Source organism: Enoplosus armatus, chromosome 4 (genome assembly GCF_043641665.1).
Source record: "Enoplosus armatus isolate fEnoArm2 chromosome 4, fEnoArm2.hap1, whole genome shotgun sequence".
In the NCBI taxonomy this organism is placed as follows: domain Eukaryota; kingdom Metazoa; phylum Chordata; class Actinopteri; order Centrarchiformes; family Enoplosidae; genus Enoplosus; species Enoplosus armatus.
In genome coordinates this window covers 26676366-26697316 of record NC_092183.1, presented here as the reverse complement: position 1 = coordinate 26697316, position 20951 = coordinate 26676366, and the positions used below count along the sequence as shown (strand labels likewise).

The 20951-nt window shown below is 45.4% G+C and overlaps 1 protein-coding gene across 3 annotated transcripts in view; it reads left to right on the top strand.

Moving 5' to 3' along the window:
• The window catches only part of LOC139283862 (breakpoint cluster region protein), a 29482-nt gene extending 8755 nt beyond the window's left edge, over positions 1-20727 (top strand). For 2 of the 3 annotated variants that reach the window (XM_070903913.1, XM_070903912.1), the window contains 22 exons: positions 4183-4347; positions 6225-6329; positions 7185-7370; positions 8514-8621; positions 8850-8910; positions 9016-9068; positions 9151-9291; positions 12528-12649; positions 12974-13139; positions 13383-13502; positions 13667-13742; positions 13852-13956; positions 14060-14134; positions 14626-14723; positions 14958-15089; positions 18025-18084; positions 18921-19030; positions 19428-19567; positions 19656-19790; positions 19910-20015; positions 20400-20559; positions 20638-20727. In XM_070903913.1, coding sequence (XP_070760014.1) covers positions 4183-4347; positions 6225-6329; positions 7185-7370; positions 8514-8621; positions 8850-8910; positions 9016-9068; positions 9151-9291; positions 12528-12649; positions 12974-13139; positions 13383-13502; positions 13667-13742; positions 13852-13956; positions 14060-14134; positions 14626-14723; positions 14958-15089; positions 18025-18084; positions 18921-19030; positions 19428-19567; positions 19656-19790; positions 19910-20015; positions 20400-20559; positions 20638-20727 — 2514 coding nt within the window. Of the gene's footprint in view, positions 1-4165; positions 4348-6224; positions 6330-7184; positions 7371-8513; positions 8622-8849; positions 8911-9015; positions 9069-9150; positions 9292-12527; positions 12650-12973; positions 13140-13382; positions 13503-13666; positions 13743-13851; positions 13957-14059; positions 14135-14625; positions 14724-14957; positions 15090-18024; positions 18085-18920; positions 19031-19427; positions 19568-19655; positions 19791-19909; positions 20016-20399; positions 20560-20637 lie in introns of all 3 variants that reach the window. The other variant, XM_070903911.1, reaches the window with a different exon arrangement.
• Positions 20728-20951: the final 224 nt, after the last annotated feature.

Here is a 20951-nt window from a genome sequence, read left to right as displayed (position 1 = left end):
GATGCAGTGACGCAGTCTCAGCCGCACATCTGTCACTCCCTCTCTGCCTGTTTATCGCAGTTCATCTCTATGGATTAGGATTAGGGCTTTGAATGTGTCTTTGCTTTGTCATCAATAGGGCGTCCAACATGTCCCCTTGTATTACACGGCCGGGATTGTCTTCTGAACGGGACTCTTGTTGACGTGCTGGAGGAAGGAAAAGTGTTTCATGATGACTGATTATTCTCCAGAAGGGGACTGGAGAGTTAGGAGCCAGTTGTTTGGCTGAGTCCTTATATATCCTTGAGTTCTATTTTTAGTTGGGGTGTTCAGTGTGGGAAAGCAGAGACACCGCGGGCTGCGTATTAAAAGGTGATTCCAACGGAAGTCTTTGCTTTTTTTGTTTTTGTTTATTTATTTATTTTGGTTGATGATTTGCGCTAATCTGACATCTATAAGACCATGGCTCATGGGAATACAGTCAAATGAAATTCTTGAAAAACACCGAATTACAGAGTTCAGAGACAGTCCAGAACGAAATCAGCTTCTCTCTGATCCACCAACACGCTCGCAACCGCAGCTGTTGGGCTCAGCAACCTTATGTAATGTCATTAGAATGTATTTATTACGGCTCTGTTGCACAGTTGAAACCATTTTAAGCTGCAGCAAGTTGGGTATGGGACAGGGAGGACATGCTGTAGAAGTGCCCCCCCCCCCATCCTGCTGTGTGATGTGCTGACAGATTGCATTCAGACTGAAAACAAGAAAATAACATTGTTTCTTCACTGCGGTCTCTGATGTGTAGCTTCTAGTATCAACACTGTGTTACGGAGCATTATTCCCACTCCTAGACTCAATGGGGCTAATAATATCGACCGAATCTAGCTCATCAAAAATATATCTGTATCGGCGTATGTGGTGGTCATTAAGTAATTGGACATTGCGGTACAGATAAGCCAATTATGGTTTAAAAAGGAATTTTGGATTGACGTTTACAAAGCCGTGGCCTCCATCAAGGACACTGAGGTCACGTCCTCAGTCATACTTCTTAGAATATACAAGCATGTTACATTCTTGGTTCTAATTTCTTCAAACTTATTTGTTTTTATTCATTTCATGTTATTTATAGTATTAGTGTTAGTATTCTCCATTAGAATTATATACCCGGCATTGCAGAAACGGCCTTGAGGCCACCTTTAGACCATAATATTGGGACATTTACAGAAAATGTTAAATCAATAAATAAAATGGACATTTTTGTGTTTTTTGATTTTTTTGAATACTCCAAGAACCTGATGGTTAGTCAAAAGTCTTTTAGGTGGGTGTTTGCTGTCCTGCTGAGGGCATCTTTTCTCATGAGCTCAGTAATGTGTGAAATGTTTGTCTGTCTGTTGGCATAAATACTGGTAAGAAAAAGCCTCCTGCAGCTCGCATCTGGCCGACAGAAACAGATAATGAAGGATAGATGAATACATGTAGATGGATTGATGACAGGTAATTATAACTATAACTCAGCATAGTTTATTAGAGTTTTATCTTCGTCTTATTCTTCATTCCTCAACTTAAGTTTCATTGTATTTGTGTTGTTTGTGTTGTGACACACGTTTCCAGATCAGCACGTATCTTGGTTACAACTCTCTAATAACCAAATTCAAGGGATCTTTATCAAAAATGTTTGTTTATGTTAAAAAAAAGTAATATGGTCAGATCTTTTAAACTCTGAAATATCAATGTTGGTATTAGCCTTAATAAGACAGTGTAAGTTGTGCTCTGTTATGTAACAACTATACATGGGTTTTGCAGGCAGTTTGGTAGTTTTAAAAGAGCAGTCGCTACTTCAGTTTATTTGTTCAGCTCTTTTCAACGAGGTTACAAACTGTTTCACAATCGGGGCAAACAAAGGACATGAAAACAGGTTACACAGAAACAAGCGTGGTGGAGAAAAACAAAGCAAGAAGAAGGAGGACTTTGGTCAACTAGACTGGCTCTTTGAGTTACGATGGCTCATTGGAAATGGTACAAATCTGTTTCCATATATGTCCGAAAGCACGGAGGCTCTGTAAAGTCTTTTAATTGCAAAAGGCATCTGAAAGTGAGCTGGAATGTAAGTATGAATGCCATGACCAAAGATGAACGCGTGTGTTGGGAGTGGGGAGCTGTTTGTGAAGAGATGACCTTGTGCAGAAAGCCTGTTTCCGCTCTGAAGCAGATGAATTTGCTGAATCTTCCGGACAGACCTGCCCGGACACTTCCTCAGTAGCGCTCCTTGTGATCTCTGGAGCAGCGGCGCTCACCGAGGACCTATTGTGACGTCCACTCTCTCACACCTAGCCCAGCCAAACGAGCCCTGCGTATTTAAAAATGTCCCCGTAAGCGACACAAGTGGCTCAGTATTTGAGGCTGCAGAAATGCATTTTTAAATCCTCCTCTTTACTTGTTCTCGTTTGTGTGTGTTTTTCCAAGCTCTGGCTGTTTCTTTTTCCTGGAAGGAGATAGTTTCTGGCTCTGAGGCTGCTGCCTGAGAGAGGATGTGTTATTCATCCAGTGCCGGGGCCGATGTATAATCTCGCTGGAGCACAGAGTGGCCTTTCACATGGACTTCCCCTGTGCTCTGAAGCTGTTTGGCCCGCTGTAGTCTCTTCCTCGAGCAGTCAATACAGCTCTCTGCCTCTCTGCTGGGCCCAGTGTGTTTGTTTGAGTCCTTTGTCACGGCCTCTGTGGATGTCATCCTGTCAGTCCGCCTGTCTCTCCAGGCCGCCCCCGGGTGACTCGGCTTGATCCTCCCCCGGTTTCCGGAATCCTCTCTTTCCTGTTTTCAAGCCGAGGTGAACCAGCTTTGTAGCCTCTTCTTAACATCCATTACTCCACATCGCCAGACGCGTCCGCCTCATTTTTTATTACCGCTGTTCGAGATCGTCATTCTGCAGTTGCCGGCTGCCACTTCCCTGACGACGATAATGATGATAATAATGATGATAAGTGCTGGTGAGTCAGGGGTGGCTGACAGTAATTACAGGATACAGATCCTGTTGATCCTCATCTTCACGGTGTCCTAAAAAGTCTGAAATCACAGGGATGACGAGCACAGCGCATATTTCTGACTTGTTACGCTTGTTTCTGGCACATGCCCGCTGTCAGTGTGGTGTAAAAACATGCAGGTTTCTCGTCCCAGACTGAACATTTTTCTGCCCATTCCACTGGTTTTCCCGGAAGAACTGAGCTTTGAGCCCTCTCGGATTGGTGGACTCACAAAGTGAATATTATACCAGGTTGCAGATTCTCTCTGATCCTGAAAACACTCAGCCGAAAGGAGACGCGCTGTACGACGAGGCTGGCATGAGCGGAGCGCGTGTGTTGCCGCTGCAGTTTCCCGGGCTTATCCGCTCGCCTGGCACGAGCCCTCAGTGGCTGGCACCGGCTGTGTGGTAGATTTGTGTAGGTCACAGGTTTATGAAGGTTAAAAGAGGATTTGATACAAAGACAAGTGGCGGTAAAAGCCAGCACGCTAGTGTTTATTGTCAACTGACTGTACTGTACAAGTATGTCCTTTTTCAATCTGGGAAGAAGTGATTATTTTTTTTTTTTTTAAATGTAATGGCTTAATGGGCGGATGAGCACACTCGGGGGGGCCTGGGGCCAAAAATGAACCCTTCCCCTTCGTTCCTTTCACTCTCTGTGGCTTGGCTTCCTTATCGTTTCGGTTGATATTGTCATTTATTGGTGGATATTCACAAAGCGATCTGTACTTTGAAATCTCCAGCCTTGATCTAGATCTAGTACAACAGCGACGAGCACCATCTCACACGTTGAACCAACACCTCTCCGACACAACGAACATAATAATCTACACCGTGGTAGTATGTCCTGCCAGGTTATTATATTGGATCTCATTTTGTTGTATAGGAGTTAGGAGTCTGTCCTAGGCCTCAAATGTACTTGTTTACATGATCTCTGATGACACAGAAGTGATCCGTAAAGAGGCTGTGGCATCGTACCAGCCTTCTGATATCAGTTCCTAAATAGCTTTGTTAGCCCCACCCACTGTGATCACCATTGACTCAGTGTTAGAATTCCAACAGAAAATGATGTTTCAGTTCGCTGTGCTTCCCATGGTGTTTCCCCGTGTTTACTGCATGCCTTAACAGTTTAATGACACCATGTGACTATTGTCCTTTGTTTCTCACAGAGGCTCCCTACAATGAGACCCCTCCGTCATATGGCTATGACCTGGAGCCCTCCGAGGAGCACCAGCCTCGCCACGACCCTCTATCCTTCGCTGGATCGCCGTCCTCCTCGCCACGACTCCGCTCCAAGAGCCGGAGCAGCCGAGACACCCAGTCCTCGGGCTCTCTGGAGTCCACGCTGTCGGTAATGTTACTGGGTCAACTCCCACCAACATGTCTGACACGTTAACCATGTCTCTCAGCTCGAGTGCTGCTGCTGCTGCTGCTGCTGCTCTCTCCTTCATCTTCCTCTGGCTGCCCCGCTGTTGTTCCCTGGCTACTGCAGTGTCCTTCACTGTCCTCTCGCCACGCACCATCCAACACTTTTAGCAGCCGTGGCTCCTCATTCTGCGATGAAAAGTTGCTTTTTACAATGCCTGGCATTGCTTCTTCTACTGTCTGTGTGTTTGTGTAAAACCCACAACATTCTTCTGCATTTTATAAAACAAAGGCAAGGAAGTTCTTTTTATAACTAATTATTTTAAATAAATGGCACCAAAGTTGAAAAAGATTAGCCACCTCTGTTGCATGCCCGTCTTAGTGCAAGTGTTTCACGAAATTACACCAACAATTCCTATAAATCTTGTTCTTCCTGTTGCACAGAGGATATTGCTTCTTGTCACTCTATTCCTGTGCGGTGTTGCTGCATGTGTATAAAGGTGAAAAACATGCTGGGGAAACACGCATACTCTAAAATCTGTATTTCTGTTGGTTTACACTGGAAGAAGAGCTTCTCCTTCATGCTTTGTGCAATCAAACAAACCACCAGATCTCCTGCAAAATCTGACGGGAGTCCAGTAATAAAGCCTGCTGTGTACAGGCTGCCAGTCTTCTCGGCAGTTGTCTTGATTGTGTAGTAACGCCACTAATCTTTCTGAATTGATTTTGTAATTCCTGTCCTAGTGTATGCAGTTCACCAGATTTGCTGGTTTGAAGAGCAAATAAACAAATGGAGTGTTTATGAGAGTAAAGGGTAACGGTCAAAATCAAAACCACAGAGGGAAAATAATTTGACTTTTAGTTCCTAGTAAGGACCGGGCTTAGACACTAGACCCTACATTTCCCACAGTGCATCTTGACAGCATCTGTCATTAGACGCCTCCCTGCCTGATAAATGCCTACAACTTTCAAACTCTGTGCCCCCATTTTGTAACACAAGCTCTCTGTAATAAATGCGTAACCTCCATCCCCAATCTGAGGCAAATAACATCACCAGGGTTATTATCTCTAGTCTTTGGAAAGCTCCTCTGAAGCCATGGAGGACATTATACAACTGTTTTCACTGGCTGAGTAAGACTCTATGGCGAGGAAACTGAACTGTATGTGTAAAATCAGTGGAGTACCCATTAGGAAACTACAGAAGAAGTGACAGAATTGACTATACAGCTCCCAGATGGGTGTGCTGTTCAGTCTGAAGCAGGGCATTGCTGAAAAACACGATACCATGCCGTATGTGGGCGAACAGATGTTAAAAAGAGACCCAGCTCCCCTCCCCCTCTGCTCTGTTATGTGCTATATTCTTATCCTCTGATGTGTACACTTGGTGATCTTCAAAGCCTAACTCATAGTGGAGGGTGGAGGGGCTCGCTCAGCACACAGCTTTTTAAAAAACAAATCTAGCTAATGTAATGGCAGAGCGCGATACAGCCCTGTATCAGTGCTCCAGTGAGCTTCTTACTGACATGATAGCCTGCACCAGGATGACTGATGGCTTTGACCCGTTTGGAATAACAACTCCTGGACTAGAACCACATTTGTCTTCCTTAAGATGCTAGGAGTGTCTGCTGCAGGCCCCTTGGAATGTAAAACTCCTACAGAGTTTAATCAGATCTGGTCTGCCTCTAATCCCACAACAACAGTATCTGCAGCCCGGGGGGGGGGGGGGTTGCAGAGGCGTGTGGGTGGTTCATTAAAGACCAAACCCATTGACAGTTTACATATCACACTGTCATCGTGAGCCTTTTTGTGTCGGAGAATGTCTTCTCTCTCAACTGTTTTCTCTCTCCGCCGTGTTTGTGTCAGGTGGAGCTGGATCAGGAGAAGGGGCTGGAGATGAGAAAGTGGGTCCTGTCGGGAATCCTGGCCAGCGAGGAGACCTACCTCGGCCACCTGGAAGCCCTACTCATAGTATGTGTAACTCATAACACACGCCAATTAATTCCCTGAGTTGGTTGCAATCCTAAGATATCCAAGTATATCATTAAAGTGAGTTTACTAAGAACCTGCCTGATATAGCTGTCTTAAATGTTATTTGTCTTAAAATGCTTGTATGTTGCGTGTGTTCCTTTTTAAAGCAAGACTTTTGAAAGAAGAAATAATACCTCTCACAGGTGAAAAGTTGAATTCGTCAGCAATACATGCATCACGCTCAGGGGTTTCGCTGCCTCAGCGCTGCCTCGTCTTGTACGGCCAGTAGCTTGTGGTGGCTAACGTTAGCCAATTTATTTTGCAAGCCTTTGCCAGGTGTCGCCGTGTAACTGACGTTTCTGAACCAGTCTGTGGAGCCGTTTGAATGCAGTAATAACGCATACTTCCTCTCACAAATGAAACGTTGAATTCCCACGTGATGAAACACACCTCAGTTTAATACGCCGAGGGGGTTTTTGCAACACTGTTGCTCTGGTAAGACGTAGCCTCTGTTAGCTAACGTTAGCTAATGTGAGAAAACCTTTGCATATTCCTCCCTGCTAGTGCTACTTTGACACTAACATTTTAGCATTTGCCATTTTCCTGTAAGTGCCACTTGTGCTCACAGTGGCCGCTGCTCGGTGAGAGTTAAGGCTGGCTTTTACAAATATTGTTCCTTTTTTTAAAAAAGTGAAATCGTCTGTGGGTGAGGTGAGGCCGTTGTACTCGTTTCCAGTGCAGTTTAGCTTGTTTCAGTGTCTTTTGACCCCAAACTGTGCTATTATTTCATCTCATTGGTTATTCTTTCACACAGTGCATTCAGTAACTGTTTCCTACATGTGATTATTTATCCAGCCCATGAAGCCTCTGAGGGCCGCAGCCACAACTTCCCAACCAATGCTGACCATCCAGCAGATAGAGACCATCTTCTTTAAAGTGCCAGAGCTTCACGAGATCCACAAGGACTTCTATGACGCTCTGCTGCCCCGAGTCCAGGACTGGGGCCACCAGCAGTGTGTGGGGGACCTCTTCCAGAAACTGGTGTGGTGATGATATTTTTGTTAGTTAAACAAGACATTTCCAGGTTGTAACTGCAAGTCGAGTACGTGAAGAATTGTTTTGTCTACGCTATCTCTGTCGCTGTCGTGCTGTCTTGAATACGTGCGTCGACACAAGCGTACCAGGAAATCCCTTTATGTTGGAAATCCATTTGTATTGTGCTAATCATATTAACGCAAATATAATCAACCATGTCTCAGTTACAAATATCATCTAAGAAGTTTTATGGTTGAATTATTTCAAGATGTAAATTCCGAGGAAAATGTGTCATGACAATGTTTCAGAGCTAAAGCAGCAAAAATCATTTTTTCTCGCTTTTTGGCCTAACTTGAACACAGCAGAAAACCCGTCAGCCAACAGGGTGAACAAGGAAATCTGAGAGTGGTGGAATACAAAGAATCTGATGGGCTGATAGGAGTGTTGCAATGATTTGTTTGATTTGTAACACTGTTTAACTGCAGCATGAGTGTTTAGTTACCACACAAACATACGTACAGTACGGCAGTCCCTTCAGCTGATTGAAACCCTCCTTTGAATAAGAAGACCAAGCATGAAATAACATGAGCCCTCACAACGTTAAATTGTGCGTTGGTTTCTGATCAAACAGACCAGCATTCAGTCAAGTCAGTAACTTTCAGAAACTAATTATAGCACTCCTTAAATGTCATGCCTTGATCATTAATGATAGTTAAAAGAGGGGAGACTTTCGGGGTGGGCGGGAGTGGGAGTCTTTGGCTGTTTGTAATGCTCAGGGGTTCTTGCAGTGCACATGTGAGTAGACTGCCTGGAGTCATCTCCCGGCCAGATAAAAGGCTCGCTTCACCACATTACAGGCAGTAAAGGAGAACAAAACGCTCTATAGGAGGTCGCTGAATAAGAGCTGCCTCAGTGTTCGCTGTTGGATGAAAAACACACATACATACATGGATTTATATCTAGACACGTGAGCAACACTGAATCACACTCAGTTGGATCAGTTCCCCCTGTAATGCTGTTATGCCGACTCATGCCCGAGCACAGCATGCAGTGACACTGCAAAGCACCCAGTGGAAATCACAGACTAGTAGAATCTATCCTCTCTGCTACGGACTGGATCTAATCTGTACTCTGCTTGTGCCCCCGTAGGCCAGCCAGCTCGGAGTGTACCGGGCCTTTGTGGATAACTATAAGGTTGCTGTGGAGACGGCAGACAAGTGCTGCCAGGCAAACGCTCAGTTTGCAGAGATATCCGAGGTATGCAATCACGCTACGCACAGCGGGACTGCGGCACTGTTTGATGTCGTACAGCTGCCCGGGACAAGTGATGACAGGGCAGTTTTCAGCAGTCCTCACAGTGTGAGGAGCCGCGCAGCTCTTTACAGCGGTGCTGATTGTTTTAATTGCGCTGTGGGGCAGTCGTTATGATTTAATGAGGGTATTTTTTTTTCCTCACTTTTCCCTCTGGTGTTATCTCCCTGCCAGAATCTCAAGGTCAAAAGCACCAAGGACTGCAAAGACCAGTCGGCTAAAAATTCACTGGAAAGTGAGTACTGAGTGAAATGAATGGCCAGCCTCCACATGAATCAATATTGCTATAAGTAGTTGAGCTGTGACTAGGCCTGTTGAGCTGACTCTTCCTCCCCCACAGCTCTTCTCTACAAGCCTGTGGACAGAGTGACGCGCAGCACACTCGTTCTGCATGTAAGTCGAAACTGGAGCAACGTCTTGTCTGCGTGAGGAGAGTTTTGGGGATTGAATTTGTCTTGAATCTTTTCTGTTCTAGGACCTCCTAAAGCACACGCCCTCCAGCCACCCGGACCATCCGCTGTTACAGGGTGCCCTGCGCATCTCTCAGAACTTCCTGTCCAGCATTAATGAAGAGATCACCCCGCGTCGACAGTCCATGACAGTAAAGAAAGGAGAGGTCAGTGTGGACAGCTGAGTCACTGCATCCCCCCGGGGTTATACTACTGACTTTGTGACCACAGAGAGATAAATCCACTTTTTTCAAATAAGTGTGCTCAGGCGTGCTGAAAAACCAAATGCAAATCAACTATGTGCTTGGTAGATAAATCAACAACTTCCCCTCCTTTCCGCCAACTGGTGCATTTTTAGTTGGCTAGTTCTTGTAAGTGAGACAGAAACTGGTTATCCCATCAGTTATAAATACATTCCATCACCTCTGTTTGCTCGAGCGAAGCCCAGGTTGTTGTCGTTCGTATTCACCAAGGGTTTGAGTAGAGGAGAAGGACAAATTAAGAATAGGTACAGCTTGTTCTCCTTGTGGAGCACTTGTTCACTTTGCCAAGGACAAATTCAGTGGTTTGAATGGTGTGGTGGCATAGTGACGAGGCCTGGCACCATAACACTGACTCCCTGGGCCGCTCCAGCTTTTATGTGGTTTGATATTTGTCCAGTGTATGCTTCACCCACTTTTGGTGGTATGCAAACTGTCGTGCGTTTTAGGAGCATAGAGCTTGCCCCCCTTCACAAATATCCAATATTAGAGGCAAAAAAAGTGTCTTGTGAACAGGACAAGAGGCTACAGCCACGCTAGCGGCTCTGTGAGGCTGTACTTGGGCACAGTGATGCTTTGAGCTGAATGCTAACACCAGCATGCTAACATGCTCACAATCACAGTGCTAACATGCTGATATTTACCAGGTTCAACGTCTTAGTTTTGCATTTTAGCATGTAAACAATCGCTGCTAAACATAAAGTACAGCTGAGGCTGGTGTGAATGGCTTTGGTTTTGCAGGTATTTATAGTACTGGACGAGGAAAAAAGCCATCCATAGAGCCGTGCCACTGGTGTGGCTAAAACATATAAAGGGGATTGGGCTACATGTTTATGTTTAGCAATATGTCACTAAAGTTCGTCCCCAAAATGAACATACTGTACAGAATTGTAGAACACTTATTGACTGACTTATTTGAGTTTCTCACTAAAACAGCAGCATTCAGGATTCAGGATTATATCTGCCCCCGTACTTTGCGTCATATCTTGAGTGTTGACAGTAAAAAGCTCAGAGCACAAGGTGTCTGGAAACGGCAATAAAACCGGAGTGTGAGTCAGGTGGTCGCTGACTCATCTCAGCCTGTCTGCTTTAGCTGTGAAGGAAGTGGAGCGTGGAGGAAGCTCGTGACAAAGCAGTGCAAACACTGGAGGCAAGGGGGTCTCTGTGTTGCAAACCAGGAAAACCTGTCCATTACCTCCACGCTCACTCCCATCCTTCCTTGCCGCAGTGTCAACTCTGCTTCCCAGAAATGACCTGCAGCTCTCCTTATCAACTTCACTGTCTAAGCAGCCCTCTGCACTGGGTGTGTGCAGACTTACCCGTGCTTCCTGACCCCTCTGCCCCCCCCCCACCCTCACCCCCACCACGCATCTCAGGGCTCTGATTCAGATGACCTGACTGAGAACTTCCTGTTTTTTTTTCTGGGAACTGGCCCTGCCCACCAGGGTGGGATATTAAATCAAAGAAAGTTCTTGGGAACAGTCTTCTGTATGTTGTCTAGGAAGTCTGAAATCCCACACGGAGATTGACAGATAACAAGCCAGCACATGACAATCAGTTTTAAATACCAGTTGTTGTACGTGATCAGCTCTCGACTAAATTCGCACCCATTGTTGATGTTTTGCACCGTGGCCGCCTGTAATTACTATGACCATTTAAACCCTTGAGTTTGTTTAGCTTCACCTCTTGTACATGCCTCGCTGCTCAACGTCTCATTACAGGGCACAAAACAAACAAAAACAGGAGCAGATTCCAGTGTCAGGAGGGTGTGAGCACTGTGCAGTTCACAGCTCTTGTTTTTCCATTGGATTATTGACTATTTGTGGTCATGTGCGTGTCACAAAACGACAAGCGGATGTCACCCTTTTTGAAACCGGGACAGTGCTGAACATGCCTGTAACCGGCCAGCCCTGGAGTGGAGTGCGCCGAGAAACAGAATAGGAAAACCATGCCGCAGTGATTTCCTTGTTTTTGTGGAACTGTGGTCAGTGTGGGATGGCTCAGTCTCACATGGGCAGTGTCACTGTAAACAGCCTCAGCCCAGAGGTCGAAAGGCAGAGTGGGAATTTAGATGCACGCTGCTACAGGAAGAGCTCATGTCGTCACATGCGCCTCTGACCTCAGACTGGAGGGATTAACGATGTTAGCATGCTGAGGTATAATGTTTGCCATGTTCACCATCTTAGTTCCGCGAGAAGTTTTGGCTCCAATATCCTTTATTTGAGAAAAGGGAACAAAAAAAAGTATTGTGCAAAATGATTGATCACACAAACAGAGAGACAGCTAGCAGCTCTGTTCGGTTGTACTCAGGCACAGTGGTGATTTGAGCCAAATGCTAACATGCTCACAATAATGTTCACCGCCTTTGTGTAGCATGTTAGCATACTGCCATGTAAGTACAGCTGAGGTGATGGGAATGACATTCGTTTTGCAGGTGTTTGGTCATAAACAAAAGTATTGAACAAATACAACATTTGACCTGATGATGGCGCTAGATGACAAGTCAGAGGATGGCCAAGGTTTGTCATGCGGGAACGTGAACGTCTGTGCCGGGTTTTTATGGCAATCCATCCAGTAGTTGTTAAGATAAGTCTGCACCAAATTGGTTGACTGACCGACCAACACTGCCATCCACAGAGCTGAGCCGCTAGCGTGGCTACAGTTCAGAGATCATCAGAGCGTCAGAGGCTGAAATTGGCTGGAGCGCCTGACAATGCGGCGTGATATTTGCCCGTGGTTGACGACACCTACTGCGTACACTTACTGCCCTGTTTTGGTCACATCACAAATGATTTACTGTTGTGTTGTTTTGTTTACTTCCGCTGTGAGATTTGGGTAGCACTCATCCGACAGCTGTTGCAACACCACAGGCTGTACAGTAATTACAAGCATGTGCAAAATCATTGTTTGTGGACCCCAAATTAAACCGTTTTAAACTGAGCATCAATGTAAAACTTAAATTAGATGCTGTACTGTCAGCAGTTCTTAGTGTTGCAGCTATTTGCTGTAGTGGTTGAAAGCACCTTAATTCTCACTCACAGTTTCATTAGTTCAAACTAAAAGATTATTGGGGGTGTTTTTGAGACAAATGAGCGTCGTATACTATGAGTGTGGTGATGTGGTTTCTCGTTTCCCATTGGCAGAACCGCCAGTTGCTGAGGGATCGCTTCATGGTGGAGCTGGTGGAAGGTTCCAGGAAACTCCGTCACGTCTTCCTCTTCACCGACCTGCTGCTCTGCACCAAGCTGAAGAAACAGGCTGCAGGGTGAGTCTGGGTCGGCGTCCAGCCCGGGGTTAGAGATGCAGGCTTGTGACCCGGAAGATCCACTGGCTCAAATCCCTGAATGAGAGTCACTCCGCCCTAGACAGACATTAAACTTGTTAACGGACTTTTTGCTTTGCTGAAAATCGAGCAGTTTCACTGTGACCAGCTAGTGGTGGCAGTGGGAGATAAAGGTTGTCATTTCTCCGTCAGTTTCTTAAATGTGTCTGCAAGCTTGTGGCTAGTCGCCCTGTTGGTTTCACGCTGCTGACAAACAATTATTGGGTGAAAATCATGTCATTAAACACGCAGCATGTCCTCCAACAGAAAAGGGCAACAGTATGACTGTAAGTGGTACATCCCACTGGCTGACCTGACCTTCCAGACCATCGAGGACTGCGAGTCCACCCCCATCCCTCTGGTCCAGGATGAGGAGATCGACGCCATGAAGATCAAAATCTCCCAGATCAAGAACGAGATCCAAAGAGAGAAGGTGAGGATACACACCTACAGAAACTCAAACCTCAGCAACACAAGATACACGGGAACAATTCCACATGGAGTTTATGATTTATTAGTTTATGAGCGATTTGAAGGAACTACGCTGTGGAACAGTGACCCTTGTACCAAAGTTTGAAGACAAAGCAATACAATTAAATGAGGAATTCACAGATTAGTTCAAATGTTTCCACAGCATGTCCTGTATTATATTAACCCTGTTACTGTTAATCTGAAGAGAACCACCAAAGGACCCAAGGTGATCGAGCGCCTGAGGAAGAAGTTATCAGAGCAAGAGTCTCTGCTGCTCCTCATGTCACCCAACATGGCGTTCAGAGTGGCCAACAGAAACGGCAAGGTGAGTCGGGATGTTTATACACGTCTAAAGTTCAGTGTGCTCAGATTGATGCAAAATACCGTGGGGACCATCTTTGATGAGCAGCTTCTCGATTTGGCTTCTGCTGCCCTCTGCTGTTGACAGGCGTGACTGTGCACTAAGACACGTCCCGTCATCTCTTTCAGGGTTTCACATTTCTCATCTCCTCTGACTATGAACGCGCCGAGTGGAGGGAGATCATTCGCGAGCAGCAGAAGAAGTGTGAGTTTTCCCGCCACTCACTGTAAGACAGTTAGTGTTATCATAACCGCCGTGATGTGGCGTTTGTGTGACTTGCCTTTGCCTTTTTCCCCCCCCCTGCCTCCTGCAGGTTTTAAAAGCTTCTCTCTGACCTCTCTGGAGCTGCAGATGCTCACGAACTCCTGTGTTAAACTCCAGACTGTTCACACGATTCCAATGACCATGAATAAGGAAGGTAGGGATGAATTTGCGTTGCCCTTCTTAGGATTTCACACACATTTTAATGCACCGAACAGTTTCGTGTTTTCATCTCAACCTGCACAATCTGACCTCCACAGATGACGAATCCCCTGGTTTGCACGGCTTCCTAAATGTCATCGTGCACTCGGCGTCAGGGCTGAAACAGAGCTTAAGTAAGTGGCCTATTGTCCTGTTTTTGACTATAAATCATCTCGCCCATAATTCTAGGGGTTGCACGTGGTGTCACATCATCCTCCAGTGTCAGTCCAGACTCATCTGCTGCACCCACCCTGCCTCCCTCCCTCTCCTCTCTGTCAGCTGGGAGGGCAGCTGCAGGGGAACAAGTGGGATTAGCCCGGAACACTGTGTACAAGCCGCCTCAAATGTGGCTTTCTCGAATCACTGCCTGCTCAAACCCTACTTTGTGCTCTTTGTTACAAAAGGTGGTCAGGCAATAGTCAGTGGCATGAGTCCACTCCTCTTTGCTGTGTCTTTATTTGCTGAGTCAGTAACATAAGAACTGTAATGACACCAGAGAGAGAGAGAGAGAGTTCTGGTAGCATCAAAGGGCGTACACGGTACATTGTCTGGACATGTCTCAGTCTGTAGTTTTGAGTTTCATTTTGATTCAGCTGCTAAAACTACTCCTGCTTGTGCCCACTAGACCTTTACTGCTCTCTGGAGGTGGATTCCTTCGGCTACTTTGTCAACAAAGCCAAAACACGTGTGTACAGAGACTCTACAGAGCCCAACTGGAACGAGGTGAGAGTGCAAGTCAGAGTGGAGAAAGTGATTAAGATGCTGTCCACGGCTGTGTATCTTTAAAGGCAGCAAAGCTCTGGCTTTCCCCTATACATAACTGTGTGAAATCAAAGCACATCAGATTTGAAAAAGGCCGTGGATGCTCAGAAAAGCTGTTCCCTGGATTTAAATAAAAAGCACATTGTTGTGCATTGAAACCTGCGTAACGCGCCCTTTGATCTGTTTCCATGCAAGGAGTTTGAGATCGAACTGGAGGGCTCTCAAACTCTGAGGCTGCTCTGCTACGAGAAGTGCTACAACAGAACCAGGCAGAGCAAAGAGGACGGAGAGATCACAGACAAGATCATGGCCAAAGGACAAATAAAGGTACGGACATTTGCCTTAGCTTTGCAAATTTGAGCCTGGCCGATACCAGAATACCAGGTCCAAACCAATATCAATATTTGAGAGTTTTAAAATATGAATTTCTTAACATAAACAGACATTTTGCTAAGTATTATTTAAAGTTGGTTTTTAAAAGTTATGATCCAGATACTGTATGTACTGAGTGGGACATTTTACAGTTGCAAAAAAACTTGTCAGTGGTTTCTGGTGGACAAACTTCATAATGCTAACTGCCACAAACTACATACTGTATGTGTGGGATTTCTGTACTGCAGCTAACCTGTACGCCAAGGTGGATTTCTTTTCTACTTTGGACAGAGCCAGACTAACTGTTTCCACCTGTTTCCAGTCTTCATGTTTCCATATTCTGGCCGTAGCTGTATATTTGATACAAATAGTCAAAGTTAAAAGTGAAATACATTGACTTTTAAACACTTTCTGGCACAATATTCCAAATATTTGCCACTGGACCTCTTACACATCATACTGGACCCCATGTGGCACTACAGCAGAAAAACAAAAGAACTAAAAATCAAGATTTACAGATTCAGTATGACCGCATTCCACTGACATTTATAGGAAAAACAATCCTTGCCTATGTGGAGTGAACTCGCTCCCTCTATTGATCCCAGCACCTCCACAGTGGTGACTTACTTGCACTGATGACCACAGGGCCATTTCTGGCTAATCCTGCCCCGTGGGGCCCTTCGCTGTTGAAAAAGAAGCGAGCCATGAGGTTGCCGGTGGGTCACTCCAGCTTGACCCCTGACTGGGTGTTGTGACAGAGGGCGGATTAGACTTCGGGTTGACCAAATGTAGCCGTTGGCACCGCTCCGGGGCACGACAGGGGGAGAGAGACACAGAGGGCTCTTTGATCAGCCGGTGAAGGGATTTCCCTGCTGGACAGGTTGGGTCAAAACACTGTCGAAAGGGGGAACTCAGAGGAAAGGAGCATGTGGGTGCTGGCGTCCTCAGCCAGATGCTCGCCGTGTCACTCAGGAGCCAGCAGCCTGGATATAGGTCATCTGTCACTTTCATGACCTGTGGTTTCTGCTTGCTTTGGTAATGTCTACATCAGTGGTTTGGAGACTGTCTTTATCTTTCAAACTGAGTGGGATTACAGTCTAAGGAATGACAATATGACACAGCAAATTAGTATTGGATTTAATGATGGAGGGCCTTGGCCGCCGAATGGTTACAGCGCGTGCCACGTGGTCGCAGCAGTCGCCGGTTTGATTCCTGCCAGTGACATTTGTTGCGTGTCTCCCCGTGTCCTGCCTACCTCTTCACCTGTTACTTATCAAAGAAATGCTGAAAAATAATCTTAAATTAAACATTGAAGGATTGATTTGATTAGAATTTTGAGGATGTATAATATAAATATAATACATGTATATATAAACATATATATATATATATGTGTGTATGTATTTTAAGATCAGAAGATAATCATTTAAAAAGGGGGAAAAAGAAAAAGAATAAAAATAGAATTGAAAAAGAAAATAAATAGAAATTGAAAAAAAAAATAGAAACAAAAAGAAGTATATATAATAATGATTGAAATAAAATATAAAAATTAAACTAATTACATTTCTTTAATTAATGCTGCCCATTGTAAAATATCTCTTTGCCATTTTATTGTGTGGAAATTTTGGATCACAGCAAAATATTTTAGTTACATTGACATATGAAAGCTGGAAGATCCATGATTAATATACTCCAGCTTGACCCTTTTAACAAATAATGACTTTGAATAGAAGGAAGAGCCTCTGGGAAAGGTAACAGTTCATGTAAGGGCTGTGTCATGCGTCTGAATACTAAATACTGTTTCTGATGTGGGGAAGACAAGACCCGATGTTAAAGGTCACCAGCACTAATCAGTTCTTGGCCCGAGAGGATGGCCTGTTTGGGCTACCTGAGATGCTAGATTAGCAGCCAGCACTGCTCACAGCGGCAGGCGTGAGCACGTTGGTAATGAGGGTAGGAGGGGATTCTCAGGAGTTAATCCCCCAAATCCATCTGGGAAGTAGAACAACACAGAGGCAAGCGTGGTCAGCAGGCTGCGTGGCTTTGTTCCTCTCCTGACTCCCTCTGGAATACAAGGATCCGGGAGTCTAACAATGCCGAGAGACGTGACCATGACACAGAAAGTTTTGTAGAGATTCAGCTGGATCAGTGAAGACTCTTCAAGACGATGAGGGACCTGCTGCCTCTTGTTAGCGCCGTGGCTTAGAAAGTAGCGGCTCCTGTGGATCAGCGCGGGTTTCTTTGTTTTGCTTAACATTAGTCAGTGGAAGTAGCATTTAAGAGTTGAGGAAGGCTCATGCCAGAGAGAATGAGCGAGAGTAACCCCAATGAGGAGGAGAGTGTGGATCAGGCCAGCAGCGGTGGCAGGGAGGAGGAAGAGGGAGACTCGGCTCCAAGGAAACCCCCGAGCACGGGGGCCCGTCTGTGGGACAGAGTCCGCAGCAGTCTGCTCAGACCAAAGGTAAAGATAGTGAGCAGTGGACAGACCCGCATGGGACGCTGCTGTAAAGGATGCCTCTCTCTTATTTACCGGTGATGTTTCAAACCCTCTTTGAGTTGCACACTGCGTTGTAGTCCTGTTGGGATTTATCTCTAAGAAGCCAGCCTGTGATTCTTTTTTCTTTTTTTTTTTAATCTTTTCAATAACAAAGTATTACGTAAAACAAAAATGTATTTTCACTGAACAAAGGATTATCTGAAAGAGATGTTATCACGTTACTCGGGCCTGATCAGTGTAAATAAAGCCTGGCAGTCTGGCATTAGTCCGATGACTAAAATAGATCAGTAACACGAGTTAACACTACCTGGCCATATGGACGTCATGTTTAAGTGAGGCTGAATGAAGTCATTGAGCAGGTGACACTCATATTTACCTCCTCTTTTTTTTCAGCTGGATCCTCAGACCTTGCAAAATAAAGACTGGCAGAGGACGGTCATCGCCATGAACGGGGTAATTGTCTTCACCAGCCCAGTAAAAAAAAAAAGAGAGATTAACAACGTCGCTAAAGCTGGCTGCTTCTGGTTCGCAGCCTCCAATTTGGAGGTTAAGGGGAAAGTTAAGGGAAAGAGAAGTGATGTTATTTAGCGGCCGAGTCTCCATTTCTGCACCACTTGTAGTTGTTAAAAAGTGTTCATCACATAAAAATCATATTAAAAGCCTTAAGGATGCTTAAAACCCACTTTCACATTTGTGAAACCTTTATTTATGTTTTTTATTTTTTTGCAATTTCACTGCTTTTTCTGTATCCAGACCACATTAGACCAGTTCGAGCTAAATATCCACTTACACTGGTCAAATCTGGACTAGATTAACAAGTAGACTCCAGAGTCCAGAGTCTACTTGTAGTACAAAAGCAGTGAACATGTGTTTTTAACAGTCTCTGGAGTCTATGTGTATAGTGTTTTTTTTTAGCTAGACTTGTTTTGACAAATAAAATAAAGGTTTCACAAATCTGAAAGTGGGTTTTAAGCAGCCTTGAGGCTTTTAATATATTACCAGTGAACCACAAGCCGGCCCTGGTTATAACGGATAACTGCTATCCAACAGTGATTCCATTCTGTTGAGTACGCTCGGGCTTGATTGGCCTGATGTGACCGGTAGCTTATGTTGGCTAATGTCAGCGTAGCTATCGCTGTGAAACTGACATTACTGAGTCCGCTTGCTGACTCTCTCCGTTCTTCCATGTTTCAGCATGTGTCATCATCCCAGCCCCAAAAGTTACACAGCGTAGCTGACGATAACACAGTGAACACACTAAAATAACTGGTTGTCCTCACTTGTTTCAGATCGAGGTGAAGCTTTCCATGAAGTTCACCAGCAGAGAGTTCAGTCTGAAGCGAATGCCTTCACGGAAACAGTCCGGCGTCTTTGGAGTGAAGATCAACGTAGTAACGAAGTGAGTAAACCGTGACAGCGAGCCAGCACGCACCACATCAGGACCCTGAAACTGAAGCAGCTAAATGGAATTCAGCCATCATTCGTTTTATTATTTAAACCTGTGCTTTTCCTACTGTGACATGTCAAACTGTCTTCTGTGTAAAAGGCCTGTTGACCAACAAATACTAGACCTCAGTGTGTGACGCCAAGACAACATTAGCAGCCTCTGTTAGCCTTCTATTAGCATTCGGCAGCAAACAATTAGGCATATGTGAAATGTCTGTGCCCCTGTGGTGACATAGTACAGCCTACACTCATTTCAACCGTGGTCTCTTGTGTTTACAGCAGTTATATGATATGTTGATTTGTAAGTAGCCCCTTTAAAACACGTCCCTGTGTGACTATGTCCCCACTAGGCGAGAGCGCTCCAAGGTTCCCCTCATCGTAAGACAGTGTGTGGAGGAGATTGAGCGACGAGGGATGGAGGAGGTGGGAATCTACAGAGTGTCTGGCGTCGCCACTGACATCCAGGCGCTGAAGGCTGCTTTTGATTCAAGTGAGTTCAGTCTGAATTGATCTGACAAACAGCTGGAAAACATGCAGACAGAGCTCTGTCGTGACTGTTGTCTCATCTGCCCCCGCAGACAACAAGGACGTGTCTGCTATGATGAGGGAGATGGACGTGAACGCCATCGCTGGAACACTGAAGCTGTATTTCCGCGAGCTGCCGGAGCCTCTTTTCACCGATGAGTTGTACCCCAACTTTGCTGGAGGCATCGGTCAGTCGCCGCTACTTTTATTTTTGCATAACTTTCCTTGTTCTGGAGGATGGGGGGGGCATAAAATGCAGTTGCGAGTTGCGACACCGACACATTGATGTGTGCTTTTGCTTTTGCAGCTCTCTCTGACAGCGTGGCCAAGGAGAGCTGCATGCTCAACCTGTTGCTGTCTCTGCCGGAGCCCAATCTGGTGACCTTCCTCTTTGTGCTCGACCACCTTAAAAGGTAACAAAGGCCTCACAGTTAATCCATTATTTGAGCCATGGTGTATCTGTGTGTCAGTTGTAGGTCAGTGTGTATGTCTGTTACCCACCTTAGAAAAAGTCGTTTGTTTCGGTCATAATTTTACAGTGCGATGATAGGTGAGACAAATATGTTATAGTCGACACAGCTGAGTTTTAAGATATTTCATTTATTCAACTGAGATTAGATATAAGGCGACTGAGTCAGTTACACAGTGTTCTATTGTAGTTATAGTGGTCGTTGTTCAGCTAAAGTTACACATGCTAGCATTAAAGTTTAGAAGCTGAGGCTAAGCTTTCGACAAAGTTTGACAAAGATGTACTGTTTGGGTCGGGATTTTGTGACTTTTGGCTTTTTTTCTCACAGGGTGACTGAAAATGAGTGCGTCAACAAGATGTCTTTGCACAATCTGGCCACAGTTTTTGGCCCCACTTTGCTCCGCCCCTCTGAAAAAGACAGCAAAATCTCAAACAGCTCACAGCCAATCTCCATGAACGACAGCTGGTCTCTAGAGGTCATGGCTCAGGTAAAACCTGTCAGGATACTGATAAGCGAGACCACTTGGACTGCTTGTGCGGGTCTGATTTTGTTTCTGTGTTCGTAGGTGCAGGTCCTTCTCTACTTCCTTCAGCTGGAGAGCATTCCAACACCCGACAGCAAACGTCAAAGCCTTCTCTTCTCCACTGAAGTATAACGGGAGCATCATGCACTTGTCCGTAGATGTTCTGTTCAGAGGCGGGATGTCAGCTGCTTAATGGGGTGGATGCTGCTGAGCGGGCCATGGCTGGCTGGTCTACTACGGGGATGCTTGATTTAGCCACCAGGTGGAACCGTCAGCACATTGTAAACTGGAAACAGCCGCCATGACCAAAGCCATTTCTGTTGGAGATGTGATGAGCGTGTATGTGTCCTGTTTAC